This window comes from Lentinula edodes, assembly GCF_021015755.1.
Source record: "Lentinula edodes strain Le(Bin) 0899 ss11 chromosome Unknown C8R40scaffold_25, whole genome shotgun sequence".
NCBI classification, from domain to species: Eukaryota; Fungi; Basidiomycota; class Agaricomycetes; order Agaricales; family Omphalotaceae; genus Lentinula; species Lentinula edodes.
The window spans coordinates 432,930-451,317 of NW_025764331.1; the positions used below are offsets into that span (position 1 = coordinate 432,930).

The 18,388-nt window shown below is 47.8% G+C and overlaps 3 protein-coding genes across 3 annotated transcripts; 2 read left to right on the forward strand and 1 right to left on the reverse strand.

Moving 5' to 3' along the window:
* Nucleotides 1-41: 41 nt before the first annotated feature.
* C8R40DRAFT_1112872 (L-asparaginase) lies at nucleotides 42-2,885 on the reverse strand. The gene is made up of 12 exons (XM_046228429.1): nucleotides 2,766-2,885; nucleotides 2,324-2,712; nucleotides 2,231-2,270; nucleotides 2,036-2,169; nucleotides 1,884-1,983; nucleotides 1,705-1,815; nucleotides 1,580-1,654; nucleotides 1,517-1,534; nucleotides 1,184-1,452; nucleotides 530-1,129; nucleotides 443-481; nucleotides 42-389 (listed from the first exon to the last, which is right to left on the reverse strand). The coding sequence occupies exons 1-12, from the start codon at nucleotides 2,866-2,868 to the stop codon at nucleotides 255-257; spliced, it is 2,013 nt and encodes a 670-aa protein (XP_046084719.1). The 5' UTR covers nucleotides 2,869-2,885; the 3' UTR covers nucleotides 42-254.
* Nucleotides 2,886-2,933: 48 nt separating this feature from the next.
* Nucleotides 2,934-5,872, forward strand: C8R40DRAFT_1273152 (bifunctional tryptophan synthase TRP1). The gene is made up of 12 exons (XM_046234083.1): nucleotides 2,934-3,044; nucleotides 3,095-3,259; nucleotides 3,318-3,411; nucleotides 3,463-3,601; nucleotides 3,657-3,753; nucleotides 3,804-4,399; nucleotides 4,453-4,495; nucleotides 4,546-4,728; nucleotides 4,780-5,095; nucleotides 5,145-5,405; nucleotides 5,457-5,533; nucleotides 5,586-5,872. The coding sequence occupies exons 1-12, from the start codon at nucleotides 3,003-3,005 to the stop codon at nucleotides 5,682-5,684; spliced, it is 2,112 nt and encodes a 703-aa protein (XP_046084720.1). The 5' UTR covers nucleotides 2,934-3,002; the 3' UTR covers nucleotides 5,685-5,872.
* On the forward strand, nucleotides 5,834-7,056 carry C8R40DRAFT_1273153 (uncharacterized protein; the record flags this gene model as incomplete). The annotated part of the gene is made up of 3 exons (XM_046234084.1): nucleotides 5,834-6,009; nucleotides 6,078-6,256; nucleotides 6,312-7,056. Coding segments are annotated over exons 1-3 (1,017 nt in total), but the record flags the coding sequence as incomplete, so codon positions are not given.
* Between the last annotated feature and the right edge of the window lie 11,332 nt (nucleotides 7,057-18,388).

The window sequence follows — 18,388 nt, forward strand, 5'->3', positions numbered from 1 at the left end:
TAATTTTACATTGCACAACACTAACGAAACTTACTGCGAACGCCAAAAACATCTCTTTCAACCCGCTTGCAGAGAACAATTGTATTTTCATCTCAGGTGAAATGGTGGCCATTGAACCCCCAACAGATGGATAGATACAAGGGTCCATTCACGGATTTCGACATACTTGAATGAAACAACTATTTCACTGACATTGTGATACTCCCAAAAAGTTTTGTTCTGAGGAAAACTAGATAGATGGCAGTGTGCGACATTCAAGTAGCAAGAGATGTGTAACCAGCCGATATCCATAGATCTAGCAATCTTTGATCTCCGATTTTCGAAGCGTTCGCCACAGCAAGCGCAGCGAAAATGTTGTCCACAACACTAAGCGTACTGCCCATTTTATTCTGTAGAAATTTCAATCAAGCCCTAGCGACACTGTGAGAACTTGAAGGCTAACCAGAAGATTCACCACGTCTATGTGACCTTGCCTTGCAGCCTATGATGCCAATTTAGCGATGAGTTATTGTGATCATCGAACGCCTACATAATATAAAGCAGTATGCCCTAAAGCATCTCGTTGATGTACCAATGCCCCAGAATTTAGCAGTAATGTCACCGATTCAACATAGCCATTCAGCGCAGCAGTGTGTAACGGGGTTTTTCCAGATCCTGGGTCCAAGCAGTTCACCATTCCCCCTACAATTAGACCAGAAACATCCGCTGTACTAAAATCAGAGTCGGCGTCACGGGTATTCTTGGACAAACAAAATTCGATGCTCTCAATGTCATTCCTTGCAACTGCGAGATGTAATAGGAGAGGATATAGAGCCGCCTCAACAGAACCGGCTTCCGCTGCTGTCCACGACCAAGACGCAGCAGCATCTTGGGTCGCCTCGTCTAAGTTTGAGATGACGATTTGAGGACCTGGGTTGTGAGCGGACGATTGGTTCGAACTGAGTCGACTGAAATGTGACAAAACCCCATTCAGACTTTCCAGGTTTCGTTCAACACTGAGTTGGCTTGGTGGTGGAACGAGAGTTAACCGCGTCAATTCCCCACGGAGTGGAACACCCATTAATTTTCGAACTTCGGATGTCGAAAATTCCGGTTTAGAAAGGAGATAGCTCAGTTTCGCGAGGGCACACTTCATTCAAAGAATCTTAGTGGATTCGATGGACGAAAGAACTAAATCACAGACCTCTGGAGTCATATCGCCACCTGGAACTACGCCAACTTGTAGAAGCGTTCTCCCAGTCTCATACGCGTCGGAGACGGATCCTTTCGAGCATTGTGAAATGGCTACAACTATAACGCCTCTCTCACACGCTTCTCGCAACGTGTTCACTAAATCTGACCGTTGAGGCGCGTTCCCTGCACCAAACGTCTCCAAAATAACACCCTTGGTGGACGGATTGAAGAACGCGGAGACAGTCTCAGCCGTTATACCGGGAAACAGTCTGAGAGTGGCTGAGTATAGACACGATATATTCAGCAGAAGTCGATGATGACGGGGCTCTACCATCCAGCTCACCAACATGCGATTGCATCTCTATGGGAAATCAATACTGAGACCAGGGAATGTAAATTCATCTACCTTTGTGGGCTCTGAAACGTCGGAGAGTCGTCTGCCGAATCACATTATTCCAGTTGACCATGATCTCAATTCCCACTGCATGTCATTGAGCTTCAGCGAGCAAGATACCTCAGTCAGCGACTGACCTTTCACTAAGGGGGGGAAATTCGGACTATCAAATGCGTTTAAATCGTACGACGACATTTTGGAGACTCTATTCCCTCGATAGAGCATATGGTTGAAATAAAGACAAACCTCTAAAGAGCACGAATTATATGAATATATAGATGGCAATCAGGGATGCAGACAACTTGAAAACTTTGACCTGGAATGATATAATGTCCAGCGATAGTCAATGCCCCCATTAGATTATCTGTAGCATCATTTCGCAGCTGTGAAAGCGGTATCTGGGCTCCAGTCAGAATCTGTCACAGATGAGCATTGTTAATATTGGTTACGATTGGAGATCATACGCACAACCGTCTTTCCGAGATCTTCTAGCAGAAAGCTCATTGCGCTGGACGAGTAAGCCATGGTGTCCGTCCCATGCAGAATCACGAACGCGTCGAAGCTGTAGTTGAGTTCGATTTCTGTCGCGATGCGAATCCAATCTACCAGTTCGAAAAATGAATACCGGAAAGTAAGAACAGTCGAGTCAGTATCCCGACTAACCATTCATCTCGACATTACTACTATCCAGAAGAGGATCCCACTGTGGTAAGATGTTGGTTATGACGACAGTGCAGCAGAGAAGTTGATAAAAACCTCTAACACTGCATATCGTATACGTTTGCCGCCTGTACCGCCTGGTACAGCGCTACGAGGAGTTACTAGACTCGGAAGATGAGCTTCATACACATTATCCGCTATCTTGATGGATGTGAGTCTTGGAAATGAGTTTAGATCTTGGCCCGGGCTCAAACTAGTGTGCCCAATGGGTCGAGAAGATCGGACTAGTAAAGTCGGAAGTTGAGACGAGTAGTATGCACCGGTAGAGACACCGGTTTGTGGACTGGATCTTCCACTATTGGAACTCCATTGCCGATATCCTTGGACTGAGCCGGAGTGAGAGAAGAGAGAGTTCTCCAAAGGATCGTGAAAACGAGTCTGACTTCTCAAGGTCTCCGTTAAAAACGATGGTTCCGTGGTTAGCCCTTCCAACAGAATCTGAGCTTAGTTCGCCCAATTTGAGTGGGCATTCGATCACCTTGTTGCCCAACAAGCATACCAATGGTTCCGCCTGTGTATATCACCAGAACGCGGGCTTCATCGGCGAGCTGAGGTGTTGAACGATTCATAGTGCTATCCATGCTGTGATAAGATCAGGGAGGATAAGATAATTTTCCACGTGGACAGGATTCAATTGAAAGTTTCCGATAAAACTCCATGCTCAGTGACTCGACAAAACATCCACTTTCATCTACTTTTATTTTCACTCATCGGAATGCAAGCCATTAAAGATGTGTTCGCAAAGAAGAATGCTGAAGTGCTGATGCTTCTGATGTGTTAATCCAAGCTGACCCCGAAGTATTCCAGGGAACACCCGCTTTGGTGACCTTCATCACCGCGGGGTATCCTCAGAAGGAGGATACCGTACCATTACTGCTGGCAATGCAACAGGGAGGCGCAGACATCATAGAACTTGGTGTACCATTTTCAGATCCAATCGCCGACGGTCCTGTCATTCAAGAAAGTAATACAGTGAGTCCAAGATAGCTATCTGTGATATCCGGCAACCATTTAACCTTTTCGTCTCAAGATTGCTCTCAAAAATGATATAGACTATCCCACAGTGCTTGGGCAGCTACGAGAGGCACGTAGTAAAGGACTAACTCTCCCTGTCCTTTTGATGGGTAATGTTGAAATTCCAAAAGCCTTTCAAAATGTATACTGACATGGTTCAGGTTACTATAATCCGATCTTAGCGTACGGCGAGGACAAAGCCATCCAGGACGCGAGTGAAGCAGAAGCAAATGGGTTCATTATGGTTGACCTACCTCCTGAAGAGGCGTTAACTTTCCGAGAGAAATGTGCCAAAGTTCAGTACGTATCTTCTTCAATGAACCTGTGATTTTTAATCGACTGATTTCACAAAAAGGTTGTCTTATGTTCCACTGATTGCCCCTTCGACTACTCTACATCGCATCAAGTTCCTTGCCTCGATAGCGGACACTTTCATATACATCGTATCGAAGGTTGGTCGTGCCTACGTCTTTCTCATCCCGCCTTAACAAGCTTCCGATAGATGGGCACTACTGGATCGTCGGACAAGATTGCAATGAATATCGCACTCCCTGATATAATCTCTCGTGTTCGTGAATACGCTACTGTACCGGTTGCAGTCGGATTTGGCGTCGCCAACCGAGGACATTTTGATTATGTTGCCAATGCGGGTGCAGATGGAGTCGTCATTGGCAGTCGCATCGTTACTGTTATCAAGGATGCGCCTCCAGGTCAGGGAAATCAAAAAGTTACCGAATACCTATCACAAATATCGCACAAGGGTGAACCTGCCACATCCCGCTCACCACCACCTCCAAGATTAAGCACTCCCACTCTCAATGTTAACAAGGATGGACCACCAATCGCTAATACTACGGCAGATCCTACTGTACTGCCCGCACGCTTTGGGCAATTCGGTGGGCAGTACGTCCCTGAAGCAATTGTCGACTGTCTCGCCGAATTAGAAGAGGCGCACAAGTCTGCTATGGCCGATCCTGAGTTTTGGAAGGAATTTCGGGGTCTTTATGGTTATATGAATAGACCTTCAGAGCTTTATCTTGCGGAAAATCTTACGAAGGACGCTGGAGGAGCCAACATCTGGCTTAAGCGCGAAGATCTGTGCGAAGATCTACTTACGACTACTGATGATTCTTGCTGACCGCCCTACTCAGAAACCACACTGGATCTCACAAAATCAACAACGCCATAGGCCAGGTCAGTAGGCAGTCCTTTGTGGAGCATCCTGTTTGACACGATGTGTACAGATTCTTCTTGCGAAACGCATAGGGAAAACTCGAATTATCGCTGAGACCGGCGCAGGTCAGCATGGGGTCGCAACTGCAACCGTTTGCGCCAGGTTCGGGCTTGAATGTATCATTTACATGGGTTCCGAGGATGTTCGACGACAAGCGCTCAATGTATTCCGAATCGAAATGCTTGGTGGAAAGGTTTGTGGCTCTTGAATGAATTCATCATTTCCTGATTGTATACTCTGTTAGGTCATCCCAGTACACTCGGGTTCATGTACCCTCAAAGACGCTGTCAATGAAGCCTTCCGTGACTGGGTCACCAATCTTGCAACGACGCACTACCTCGTTGGCTCTGCAATTGGACCACATCCATTCCCGACAATAGTCCGAGATTTCCAAAAAGTAATCAGTCAAGAGATCAAGGAGCAGTTACATGCTAAGCGTGGTAAGCTTCCTGAAGCCGTCGTTGCGTGCGTTGGCGGAGGAAGTAACGCTATCGGTACATTCTATAACTTTATTGAGGATAAGAATGTCCGCTTAATTGGTGTGGAGGCTGGTGGTGAAGGCGAGAATTTTTTTTGACAAATTCATCTGAGGCTTCAATTATTTCACAGGCCTAGACGGAGACCGCCACAGCGCTACCTTGTCAAAAGGCCAGCCCGGTGTTCTACACGGCGTACGAACATACATTATGCAGTCACCAGCGGGTCAAATCATCGAAACACACTCTATCAGTGCTGGTTTGGATTACCCTGGTGTTGGACCTGAGCATTCATGGTTGAAGGATTCGGGAAGAGCGGAGTATATTGTAGCGACTGATGAAGAAGCTCTTCGTGGGTTCCGGATACTCACTCAGCGTGAGGGTATCATTCCAGGTTTGTCTTATTTGAGACGAAATTATATTAGCTTGAACTATCTGTGTCTAGCACTCGAATCCTCACATGCCATCTGGGGTGCAATGCAACTTGCCAAGACGCTTCCTAAGGATGCCGATATCGTTGTGGTAAAATTTTGTACTCTAGATGTTTAGGATTGGTCCTAACTCATGTTAACAGTGTCTTTCTGGCAGAGGCGACAAAGATGTGGAACAAATATCGCAGTTGTTACCAAAATGGGCTGACAAGTTGGACTGGCACATTGAAGCTCGGGTGTAATAATGCCCGTATGCACAATTTATCGCACTATCCTTGTAATAATAGGCGTACTATAAGCACAGGATAATACACAGGGTGCAAATCTCCATAAGTTGCTGCCACTTACACGGGACGCAAAAGCCATGGCAGTTCATTTGAACTGCCATTAAGGCATCACCCCCAGTCAAAACCTGCAATGGGAATATCCGGTCAAAACGGCTGAAATCCGTGAGAGTATGACCACATCTGGTGATGACGCAAAGTTCATCTTCTACTGTCACCACGAACGTAAATTTATTGAATTTGATACCCAGCAGGTCCACACCGTTCTCGAGGAGCTCAAAAGGTTTCGACGTTCAATTTATTGCCTTTTTTTTTTGCTTCATCTCACGAATTTTGTCCGACTTAATACAGCTATGGATAACGGTCGCTCCCAAATCTGTCATTGCTCTCGTTGTGGTGGACTCCGTCCCTCAGTTGACATCCGAACTGTACAGCGACATGCCCTCCAGGATCGTAGGCAGGAGGAAGCTGAAGCAATTGCTCGTCTGGGGAAACGACCTCGGCTTGCATCCCCTTCACCGGAACCAGAGGTGCAATACAATACTTTGCTTAATTCTTGTTGGTTCTAACATAATGAGATTGAAGGGCTCGCAATCCTATCCCTCCTCTCCGACCCACCAACCTCGTTCATACCCCTCTCCTCCTGCACGTGGTCCTCGCAGATATCTACCAAACAACGATTTCCAAAACTCGAGGCGCAGTAGTATTCCTTCCGGCCTGGATGAATCGGTTCTTCCATCACCTCCAGCTGCATCACCAGAGCCCGAGGACGAACTGGACGAAGATGACCTCAATGAGCAACAGGTGGAAGATGCTCATGCTCGGTATACCACCGCATTTTTAGAAAATCTCCACCTACATGAGCGAGGTGTTGGAGATGGTCAGGGAGTCATAGATGGCGATGAGGAGAGCGATGAAGAGGAAGAACGTGAGGGGAGTAATGAAAACGTTGGAGCGAAATCTTCGATTGAGGATATTCGCATCGCAGATGAATTTATTCAACTCCTGCGTGAAGCTACCCTCGAGAACAGTGGACTTGACGAACGTACAATCGAACGACTGCGAAATCCAATCGAAGGTCCTCCGGATGAATTGGACCCAGATACACGACTATCCATTGATCTCTATCTCTCTATTACACACGCCTCCGAAGCCACATACAGTAGTGTTCGCAATGCAATTCTACTTCGTTTTCCTGAAACAAATATCCTCTCTTATCACTGTGTGAAGAGCTTCATAGCTGATACCACAGGTGTCATCAGCGTGTACAGTGATATGTGCGTGAATTCCTGTCATGCATTTACAGGGCCCTGGACAGACCTTGAACACTGTTTCTACTGTAACGAGCCCAGATATGATCTAGATCAGCTTCGTCGAACTGGTGACAAGGTACCGCGTTTACAATGTAGTACAATCCTCCTTGGTCCACAACTAGCTGCAAACCGGCGTTCATCTGAGGGAGCGGATGGCAGGAAATATCGAACTCAGAAGCTTGACCAGATCCGGAGAATGGTCGAGGACTATGACGATGAAGTTGAAGGAGCTGAAATGATCTACGATGATATTTGGTGTGGAGAGGATGTACGTCAGCTTGTTGAGAATATCGGTATGACTGAGGATGATGTTGCTATCTCCGCTTCCATCGATGGTGCGCAGCTTTACCAGAACAAAAAGTCGGACTGTTGGATTGGTATCTGGATAAACCAAGATTATGCACCTGACTCTCGTTTCAAGAAAAAGAAAGTCCTTCCGAATATTATCATTCCTGGTCCCAACAAGCCGAAACACACTGATTCTTTCCTCTTTCCTGGTCTCCATCATCTATCTGCTTTGCAGAAGGAAAATAATGGAAGGGGGATGAAAGTCTGGGATGCATTAGTAAAGAAGATTGTGTACCAGCGAGTAATCTTCCTTCTAGGCTTAGCAGATGCTCTTGGCATGGTCGAATGGGATGGGCGTGTTGGACACCATGGTGCTCAGGGTTGTCGGGTCGGATGTGAAATGAAAGGTCGACATAAACCTAATAGTGGTCACTATTATGCTGTCCATGCGCGACCAAATAATGCTTCTATTTTGGACAATCAGCATCCGGACACAGATATTCAAGGACTCGAGCCGCAGACCGCAGTGCAGTATGACGAAAAAATTGCAAAGCTTCGTGCCTCGAAGGATAAGACTGAGTACAAATATAATCGAAAGGCTACAGGATTGTCGAAGCCAAGTATCCTTAGTGGGCTCCACCCTGGATATTCTCTTCCCGTTCCACGGTGCTTTGGCCTTGACTTGATGCACCTACTCCTACTCAACCTCGAAGACTTACTCCTTTGTCTTTGGCGTGGAACACTTAAACGTGAAGTAAGCGATACAGATGCATGGGAGTGGGTCAAACTTGTTGGGTCAACATGGGAAGATCACGGTAAAACTGTTGCCAATACAACTCAGTATTTTCCAAGCTCGTTTCAACGACCACCTCGTAATCCTGCGGAGAAACTCTCTAGTGGGTACAAAGCAACAGAGTACTATCTGTATGTTTTCGGTCTTGGGCCTGGACTGTTCCGGACTATTCTTGATGCAGAGTACTTGCATCACCGTTGGCATCCGGTTGCGACCCGGGCCGGGCACGCCGCAACCGTGATCACATCAACCCGTGCAAACCCTGAGCCGCACAACCTGTGAGTCTCAAAGATTAGGGTTCATTCATGAACATAGAAAATAACAGTGTACATCTTGAGGTGTATAATGTGTGTGTCCTAAAAATTAGGGATCACAAGTAATTTGTTTACATGAGTCTGCTCCTTCCAGCAATACTATGTATACATGCAGTAATCATATGAAGACCATCATGAGGTTCATCTGCAAAACCTGTATGTTCGGCTAAATAGCCGAAAGCAGTTCAGAGCAGTTCAGAGCACTTCCCAGCAGCGAAAGCACCCAGAGCAGGCTTTGATTTTTGCTTTGGGTGCTTTCGTCGCTGGAGAGCGCTCTCCAGCCAGTATCCTTGCTCTGGCAAGTATACATGTTTTGCAGATGTTGAGGATAAATGTTAAGATCATGTACACCGTGTAACCGTGCCAGAGCCACAAGGTGTCTAAGTGTGGAAGACGAGTGGGACAGTAGTGAAGTTATTAACAACACCGCCGTTACGCCGTTAGTCCCCGGAGAGCGAGAGTAGAGAGAGAGAAGCTAAGTAGCAGCCAGGTCGGAGCGGCGGTATCGCCGGTGACGAGGAGCGAACCAGAGGACGTCTAAGTCCTAAGGTTATAATGGGGAGTACTCCAAGGCGTTGAGCCTGAAGACTTAGAGAAGAGTTAAGTTGAGAAGGGAGATCTAAGTTGATCTAAGTCGATAATTAAACTGAGGAACTACAGTAGCGTACAGGCAGTATTTATATCTACGGAACGGCGCATCAGTGCGGAGCGCCAGACTAACTACTAGGAGCTATACGAGTAGTACCTGCAGGGTAGAGTAAAAGACAATAAGGAGAGACTAGAACGAAAGGATATGTGTAGCGAGAAAGAACAATAGGAGTGAGATTACAATAAGGAGCAGATCTTCGGAGTACCGAGCGGCGTAATGGAGGCCCGCGGCATGGACTTGACAGTATCCCCCTCTTAGGCTTGAGCCCTCGAAAGCCATTAATACCGGGAGTTGGTTAGTCACCACAGAAAAATTTTAAAGGCCGTCAGGATCGGGGATTTGGCCCATCAGTCAGCAGGAAAATTTTCAAAAGCCGTTAGTACCGGGAAATGGCGTTAGTCATCAGTGAAAATTTTCGGTTCACCGTACACCAAGTACAATTCGAAGGAAAATTTTCGCTGGTCTGTGCGCAGTTTTGCCGTATAAAAGGCCCAGGGTTTTGCCGCTAAGGGCCTAACTTTTCCTCAAATTTTCTAAGTCCACAACAATGTTGACAAGCCGTACCACCACCACTACCCAACCCTCTGCTAGTACCTCAGCCCGCCCCGCCGATCCTCCGAGTCCTGGCGCTCCTATCGACGAGGATGAAGACGAAATCCTCAGGGAGGCCCTGGCACGGGTTGAACGAGTCAAAGCAAGGAAAGCAGCAGAGGCTGCCAAGAAGAAGGCAGCAGAAGAGGCGGCTGCGAGGAAGGCAGCAGAGGAGGCAGAGAAAAAGAAGTGAGCGGCGGCACAGGCGGCGGCGGCCAGACGTCAGGCTGCTCAAGGTGCACGCGACCGGGCCGTTCGGGCTCGCGAACAGGAGGACGAACTCGTCGAGTGGAGGAGGAAGCTAGCAGAGGCTGCAACAGCTAGGAGTCAGGGAGGAACTTCAACGGGGGATGTTTCTGCGTCGCCAAGAAGGCCGATTGTGGAAATATCGAGGTTGAAGAGTAAAGGAAAAGGCAAAGCCAAGGTTCAGGTGCGTCCTCTTTTTCCCCTGATCTCTTCTTGTTGCTAACTTATTCCTTTTCAGCCCGTTGGTGAGGACCCCGATGATGGCGATGACGGCGACGACGATGATGATGATGAGGATGACCGAGAGCCTTGCGAGCGGTGCCGGTCGAAGAAGATCCCTTGCCTAAAGCAAGCTAGCAAGCGGAGCAGTGTAATCTGCAAGCCCTGCCACGACTCGAAGGTGCGATGTTCGTACTCGGGTCGTCCGTATGTAGTGAAGAAGGAGGGAGGATCAAGTCCGAGCGGCGAGCGCTTGGCCGTACTCGAAAGTCAGATGGCGCAGATCCTCGCCAACAACCGGGCCTTACGAGAGGCCAATTCGAAAACTCAGCAGTACCTTCGCCAGCTGCTGAGAAGGCAAGAGGACGATCATACGCGCCTCATATCCATGGACACTAGGATGTCCTTGATGGGTATGGGAGAAGGACCGGCGGCGGCAGGACCGTCGAGGAGGACCACCGAGCGGCGGCGTCCGTTGAAGTGGCGAAGGGTTGTTGAGGAGAGTGATGAAGAAAGGGAGGAAGAAGAAGAAGTGGAGGAGAGGGAGAAGGAGATGGAGAAAGATGGGGAAGGAGAGGAGGAGGAAATAGTCGAGGAGGAGATGGCGCCGACCGAGGCGCGAGCGGATAAGGGGAAGGAGAAGGAAGTGGTAGAGTAGTAGTATCGCGGACATCGGACATCGGCCTTCGGCCTCTCTTGTACTTCTTGTAGTCTTCTTGTTGTCTCCTGTCCCTGTTGTATAAATTGTTTTTTTTTTGGTTTTTTGTTTGTATATAAAAATTTAACGCGATTTGAATCGGAAAGCGAATGGGCCGCGAGGCGGCGTAAGAAGTAATTAGTTTGAAGTATAGGTAGTTTTTAAGTGTAAATAACATATAAGTAAGAACAGTAAATTGAAGGAGAATGTAAGCTATTTAGGGAAAGAGATAAACACTCAATTTGCTATCATCGTGTTTATCCTCTAACACACAAAGTAAACTTCGGCGGAGCGCGGCGGAAAAACGAGGAAAAGGAATAAAATGATTTTGTGTGATCAAGGTCCAGGTTTCAAAGGGTATCGAGCGTGGAATGCGGGTACCAGTTCATCAGCATGTAATTCATCAGCAGCAACCCAGGAGAATTCATCGTCGGTACCTTCATAACCGGCCCACCGAATATAATAACGTAGAGGACAACACTTATACCTTCTGTCCAGCTTGGAGTCCAGGATTTCGGCAACGTTGTACTCCTCTTCACCATCGACTTCAATTGGAGGTGGAGGAGATTGAGTACGATTCGGGAAAGGATTCGGCATAACTGGCTCCAGCTGTGAGACATGGAAAACCGGGTGAATTCGGCGAAGGTAGTCCGGGAGCTTGAGTTCATAAGACAAAGTACCAGGTCGACTGACGACCTTGAAAGGACCAAGATATTTTTCAGAGAATTTTTCAGTAGGACGAGTAGAGCGAATATGCTTAGCAAGAACAAATACTTCGGAGCCGATCGGGAACTCCGGGTGCGAGATTCTTTTCCTGTCAGCTTGTTCCTTGTAACGAGACTGAGCTAAAAGGATTTCCTCTCGAAGGAAAGCGTGGAGTTCATCAAGGTTGACGACGAAGTCTCTAGCAAGATCAGACTTCATGTCGACCTCAGGCCAAATGGTGATATTTGGGTGGTATCCTTTGTTAGCGAAGAATGGAGTAATACCTGTGGAAGCGTTGGGAGCGTTGTTATAGGCGAACTCGGCGATCGGAAGTAGCGGCGACCAGTCATCTTGTTGGTAGGAACAATAGATCCTGATGTACTGCTCAAGAGTCTGATTGACGCGCTTGGTCTGCCCGTCGGCTTCCGGATGATATCCAGAGGTATAATGAAGTTCCATGGAGAGCGCTTTACCGAGAGCCCGGAAAAACGCTGAAACAAATTCGGAACCACGATCAGAAGTGACATGATTAGGAACACCATGTTTAGAGAAGACGTGAATAACAAAAAGCTCAGCTAATTGTTCGGATGTAATGGTGTCGAAAGTAGGGATGAAAATAGCTTGCTTGGAAGATCGATCCACAACGACGAGGATGGCTGTATAACCATTCGACATTGGCAGTTGCTCAATGAAGTCCATGGAGATGGAATCCCATGGTCGGACCGGAACTGGCAGAGGCTTCAACAACCCGTAAGGCCAATGACGGCGAGGTTTGTTGCGACCACAAACAGTGCAAGAGGTGACATAGTCACGGACGAAGTCTCTGACCTTGGGCCAGGTGTATTGACAACGTACAGCTTCTAGAGTGCGGTTCTGGCCGAAATGGCCGGAGAGTGGATGATCATGAAAGTAGCGGAGAACTTGAAGGCAAAGATCGCCGTGATTAGGAACATAAATACGGTCGTCAAGGCGTAGTAGCTTGTCACTACCTAAGCTCCAACGTTCATTGGAAGGATCTTTTGCAAGTTCCAAGCCAACAACGGAGCTCGGGTCGGCAGGAAGGGCGAGGATGATAGCCTGGTGTAGGGCTTCGATATCCATGATAATCGAGGCTCGTAAAACCGGGCCTTCCAAGAAGGTAGCTCGAAGAGACGCAGTGAGTTGTTCGTTAGTAAAGATAGGACGGAAGTTGTGAGGGTTCACTTGGGCGTAGCCGATATCCCCCTCTTTAGGGTAGACGTCCCAGCGTCTAGTTATCGAGTTGGGTTTCTCGCCGAGTTTCCCCGGCCGGAAGCGAATGACCATATTGAATTGATGCAAAAATTCTGACCATCGGACCTGTCGGCGGGTGAGAACCTTGGTAGTAGAAAAATACTCAAGATTCTTGTGATCGGTGACGACGTCCACCGGATCACCCGAGCCTTCCAGATAATGACGCCAAGCTTTAAAGGCCTCGAAGATGGCCAGTAGCTCTTTGTCGTGGGTATCGTAATTGAGTTCCGCCGCATGAAGCGTTCTGGAAAGGAAGGCTAGAGGATGAATTTCACCGTCAGCATATTGGATGGAAAGAATGGCCGCAATGGCGTAGTTGGAAGCGTCGGTCTCCACGATAAGTGGGCGATTCGGCTCCCAATGGGCCAGTATCGGCGCAGAAGTAAAAGCGATTTTGAGGTTTTCGAAGGCCTCTTGACAGCTGCTGTCCCAGATCCAGGGAGCGCCTTTTCGGGTAAGCCGAGTCATCGGCACAACGATATCGCTATAATTATAAATAAAACGACGATAAAAATTTGCGAAACCCAAGAACGACTGAATGTCCTTAACCTTCCTCGGGACCGGCCACTCTAGAACTGTCTGAACTTTCTCCTTGGACATAGTCAATCCGTCGGGAGAAAGAATATAACCCAAATACTCAACAGTATCCATATTGAACTCGCACTTCTCGGGATTGGCGTAAAGCCGATGATGGCGAAGCCGCCGAAGAACTTCCTTGACGTGTTCTTGGTGTTCTTCCGGCGTTTCAGAGTAGATCAGAATATCGTCCAAATAGACGATGACACAAACATCGAGCATGTCAGAGAAGATGTCATTAACAAACCGCTGGAAAGCCGCAGGGGCGTTCGTAAGGCCGAACGGCATGACCTTCCATTCGTAAGAGCCGTAACGGGTCCGAAAGGTGGTCTTCCATTCGTCACCCTCAGCGATTCTGACTAGATGATAAGCGTGAGCGAGATCCAATTTGGTGTATATTTTAGCTCTTTTCGGAGTGTCGAGAAGGTCTGAAATGAGTGGGAGTGGGTAACGATCCTTTTTGGTGATACGATTGAGTCCACGGAAATCGACGCAAAGGCGAAGTTTGCCGTCTTTCTTCGGGACAAAAAGGACCGGAGCGCCGTGAGGAGAGGATGATGGGGTGATGGCACCAGTTGCCAGCTGTTTGTCAATAAAGTCTTTAAGGGCGACTAACTCCTTTTCAGACAAAGGATAAATATGGCCGAGGGGCGGCGAAGCGCCCTCTTCCAAGTCAATCTTCAAGTCGTAAGGTCTATGTTCAGGGAGTGAATCTGCAGCAATCTCGTCGAAGACGTCTGCAAACTCTGCGTACTCTTCTGGAATAGAAGGATGGAGTGGTGGAAGAGCGGTCGGCGGTGCGGGCCGCGACCTCTGAGTGGATAGCATGAAGTAGTATGGGTTCCATACCAGCGTCCTTGCAAGCCCTGTTAAAGACTGCAGCACTTACCAGTGCAATGTCAACCTCGGGGGTTTCCAGCTGAGCAGCGAATTGAGAGACCGTAGGGTAAGAATAGATGGGTTCAAAAGGGAATTTAGACAAAAGGGGCTTGGCCCGTAAAGTCCGAGAGCGGGAGCGAGAGCGAGAGCGAGGTGAGTCCCCAGGAGGGGTCTCCAGAATTGTCGGTAGGACCGACGGCGAAAGTTCCGGTAACGGAACAGCGACCTTTGCAACAACAGGGTTGATAGCAGAAGGCACAGACGTCTGTGGAGAATCAAGATGTGAAGTGTTACGGAACATAATGTTTCGAGATGCCCAGTCAATCAACAGATTGTAGCGGGATAAGAAACTGTAACCTAATACTGCTTTACAAGATGAATCTAAATGAGTAACATAAAAGGGTAATAGAAGCAGCTCGCCAGAAGGGAACCGAACGGCGATATTCGCCATATCGGTAATGGGTTTAGAAGATAAAGAACCATCAAAAAGACGAAGATTAACAGGAGAGATTTTGGTCGTAGGAATAGAGTTCTGAGAAACATAACGAGTATCGATGAAAGAGTCAGTAGAACCAGAATCAACAAGAGTAGGAAATTTGAGAAGAGCAGAGATGGGTTCGGCTGGCGCGGCCGAATCGGATAAAGGAAATTCAGTAGTCAATGATATTACAAGAGATCGTTCAATAGAAGAAAGAGCGGACGCGTTGAGATATAACTCCCCAGGTGAGGTACGAACCTGATCAACGCAGCTCCCGTTTCGTACCGGGGAACAAGAGCTGCGGATTAGTTTTCCGAATCCTCTTCAACAACCTCAATGGTTGCTTCGGGGGTTTCTTCAACCTCGGCAGCGCGGCCCTTCGATTCTCAGGCCTTTCGCTTGTTGCAGTCAGCAATCTGATGCTTACCACCGCAGAAGAGACAAAGATTGTTCTTCATCCTTCTTTCCCGTTCGGAGGGAAGTACCTTACCATCTGCTCCTAGATGGTTGAATGCGGGGCGCTGACCGCCGGATTGGCCGGAATTCGAAGAGTTCTGGGGCTTACCATTGGTGTTAGGCTTACCACCAGAGAAGGGTTTAGGTTTCGGCGTGAACGGCGCCGAAGAGCCTGAAGGCTGAGAATTGTTGTGCTGGTTAGTAGAACCAGTCTTGAAGTCCGAGGAACCCTTCTTCGGGTTCCGAGCAATAAAAGGCTTACCAGCCTCACGCTTCTTGGTTTCTTCGCGCTTCCAATAACGGTTGTCAATGCGAAGAACTTCCAGACGATAAGCGGCGAGCGTTGCCGGTTCGGGCAACCGCGCCATTTCGTCCTTGATACGTTCAGCCAGGCCTCGTCCATAAGCCCATTTCAGGGCGGCAGAATCCCAGTTGGTGCTAGCAGCCAGGGTGTTGAACCGGATGTTGTACTTCCGGATATTCTCGGTTTCCTTCATCTTAAGGTTACCAAGGGCGTCCTCGGCCTCGCCTTGGGCGTCGTAAATGCCGAAGTTGTCCTGTAGCTCCTTTACAAGGGCCGTGAAGGACGACGTCCAGGCCGGCAGCGAGTCGAGGTCCGGGTCGAGGATATCAGGGACAAACCATTCTTTGGCTGACCCACTGAGATAAGAAAGAGTATAATTCACCTTCCGTTGGTCGGTGAAGTACTTGGGACGGTCATTAAAGACCAGGGCGAGATTGACGAAGAACGTCTTGAGTTTTCGGGGGTCCGAACCGTCGAATACCTCTGGCTCCTTGACTTTGCTCTTAGATTCAGAGCTATCAGAAGGACGGCCGAGAGCGGCGAGGACGGTGCCAAGGGTCTCAATGGAGCCCTTGAACCCCGAGAGGAGTTCCAACATAGCACGTTGCTCGTTGGGGATGTCAGGAGAGATTGGGGAACGGGGTCCACTAGGTCCACCAGGACCGCCGGGACCGCCGGGACCACCAGGACCACCAGGTCCACTGGGGTCACCAGGTTCACCACGCGGTAAACCACCGGAATCGTCATCCAGATCGTCGTTGTTATTATCGACGCCCGGATCGTCGGGGTCGACAGGAGGGTCTTGATCATCGTGATCACCAGTGTCCAAATCGAAGTGAGGAGGTGGGTCACGAGGAGATTCAGAAGCAGCGCGACGTTGGGGTTGTTTCCCCGTACGGCGGGCTATGGCTTGGAGGATTGGAGAATCAATTCGAGTAGTAGACCGGCCCCGAGCCGGAGCGACCACGGGGGGTTGTCCACGGCGAGGGGTCAGGACTTGAACAGGTTGTCCGTCACCAGTGTACAAGGTGCTGTACTCAAATTGTTGTTCTTCTTCCATGGCTTCAGGAAGAGTCGACGTAGTAGGAACTGTGGCTGGACCGAAACCGCGATTACGGCGACGTGGTTGACCGATTGCAGAGATAGAGTCGGAGAATGGGGCAAATGATTGAGCTGTAGTGAAGAAAGTATTTTCTTCGGAGTTAGCTCTAGATTGAGCTCAAGTTTTCAGAGGCATAAAAAATGATATGTCAGTACGACGTTAATGGATTGAGTTTAATTATACTGTTAAGATCATGTACACCGTGTAACCGTGCCAGAGCCACAAGGTGTCTAAGTGCGGAAGACGAGTGGGACAGTAGTGAAGTTATTAACAACACCGCCGTTACGCCGTTAGTCCCCGGAGAGCGAGAGTAGAGAGAGAGAAGCTAAGTAGCAGCCAGGTCGGAGCGGCGGTATCGCCGGTGACGAGGAGCGAACCAGAGGACGTCTAAGTCCTAAGGTTATAATGGGGAGTACTCCAAGGCGTTGAGCCTGAAGACTTAGAGAAGAGTTAAGTTGAGAAGGGAGATCTAAGTTGATCTAAGTCGATAATTAAACTGAGGAACTACAGTAGCGTACAGGCAGTATTTATATCTACGGAACGGCGCATCAGTGCGGAGCGCCAGACTAACTACTAGGAGCTATACGAGTAGTACCTGCAGGGTAGAGTAAAAGACAATAAGGAGAGACTAGAACGAAAGAGTAAAAGACAATAATGAGAGACTAGAACGAAAGGATATGTGTAGCGAGAAAGAACAATAGGAGTGAGATTACAATAAGGAGCAGATCTTCGGAGTACCGAGCAGCGTAATGGAGGCCCGCGGCATGGACTTGACAATAAAAACAATCTACATTTGAGATGATGCATGGTGTTGGAGGGATTACATTCCACATACATGAGCTCTATTTAGCTCTATATGCCTCAAAGAAAGATATAGTTGATTATAAAATTTTTCTGTTATTCAGAGGTGGGTTGCTGAGAGTATGCTAAAATTGTTCAGTTGAGCAACTACATAAACAGTTTTACACTGATCAATTATTTCCACAATGTCTTGAAAGTTCTTGAAGTGTTAGCAAAATGTATATCATCAGTAAGTATGAGCTAGTAAGTAGTAATATTCTGCAATAAATGCACTTTCAGCAGTCTTGATGGACTACTGGTGTAATTTCCCAGCTGGACAGCACTTTTATTTCAAGAGCAGCTGAGCACTTCCCAGTACCAAAGCAACCAGAGGAAGCTGAGAATTTTTCTCTGTTGCTTTGGGAATTATACAGGTCTTGAACAGCTTACACTTGTGTAGAGCTGGAGGTTTTCTTTATGGTAGTTATGACTCCACTATACATATGACCATTTGTCTGTGCACATCAACTAATTAAAGAGCAAGAGACATTATTGATTGCATTAGCAAAAAAAGCAGCCAGAATTATCTGAAACTTTATGACACATATTTAGTGGTTTCAGAACTCCCTATTCACTAATATACAGATTTCATAGATGTCAAGGTAATAGTCCCCCCCTATGACAATTATTTTGTCATATCCTTTTAGCTCAGTTGGATTCTGCGTTAGTGGTTGGGTATATATTTCACATCAGTTATACTTTAAACTAAAAACAGAGAATGGACCTGGACAGTAATGAGAAACCAATGGTCAATGATTTTCATGAGATATATTCCAGATATCAATTGAACTGGGAAAGGGCCTTGTACCAAGGCACTGACCTTGCCTAGATTGCCTGACTTTCCAATAGCATACAAAGATATGGACAGGATAGTGAGCTTAGGTACAATTTCTTACAATATGCACTTTCAACAAGTAGATGGCTCCATAGCAAAAAAGTA

Bases quoted from the DNA above. Each gene is read 5' to 3' on its own strand.
- C8R40DRAFT_1112872 (XM_046228429.1), bottom strand. From the start codon at position 2,868: ATGGATAGCACTATGAATCGTTCAACACCTCAGCTCGCCGATGAAGCC. The intron at 2,713-2,765 runs GTGATCGAATGC...TTCTGTTGGAAG, and splicing joins TATGCTTGTTGGGCAACAAG to GGCTAACCACGGAACCATCG. The intron at 482-529 runs GTAGGCGTTCGA...TTGGCATCATAG, and splicing joins GGCATACTGCTTTATATTAT to GCTGCAAGGCAAGGTCACAT.
- C8R40DRAFT_1273152 (XM_046234083.1), top strand. From the start codon at position 3,003: ATGCAAGCCATTAAAGATGTGTTCGCAAAGAAGAATGCTGAA. The intron at 4,400-4,452 runs GTGCGAAGATCT...CGCCCTACTCAG, and splicing joins TGGCTTAAGCGCGAAGATCT to AAACCACACTGGATCTCACA. The intron at 5,406-5,456 runs GTTTGTCTTATT...ATCTGTGTCTAG, and splicing joins GCGTGAGGGTATCATTCCAG to CACTCGAATCCTCACATGCC.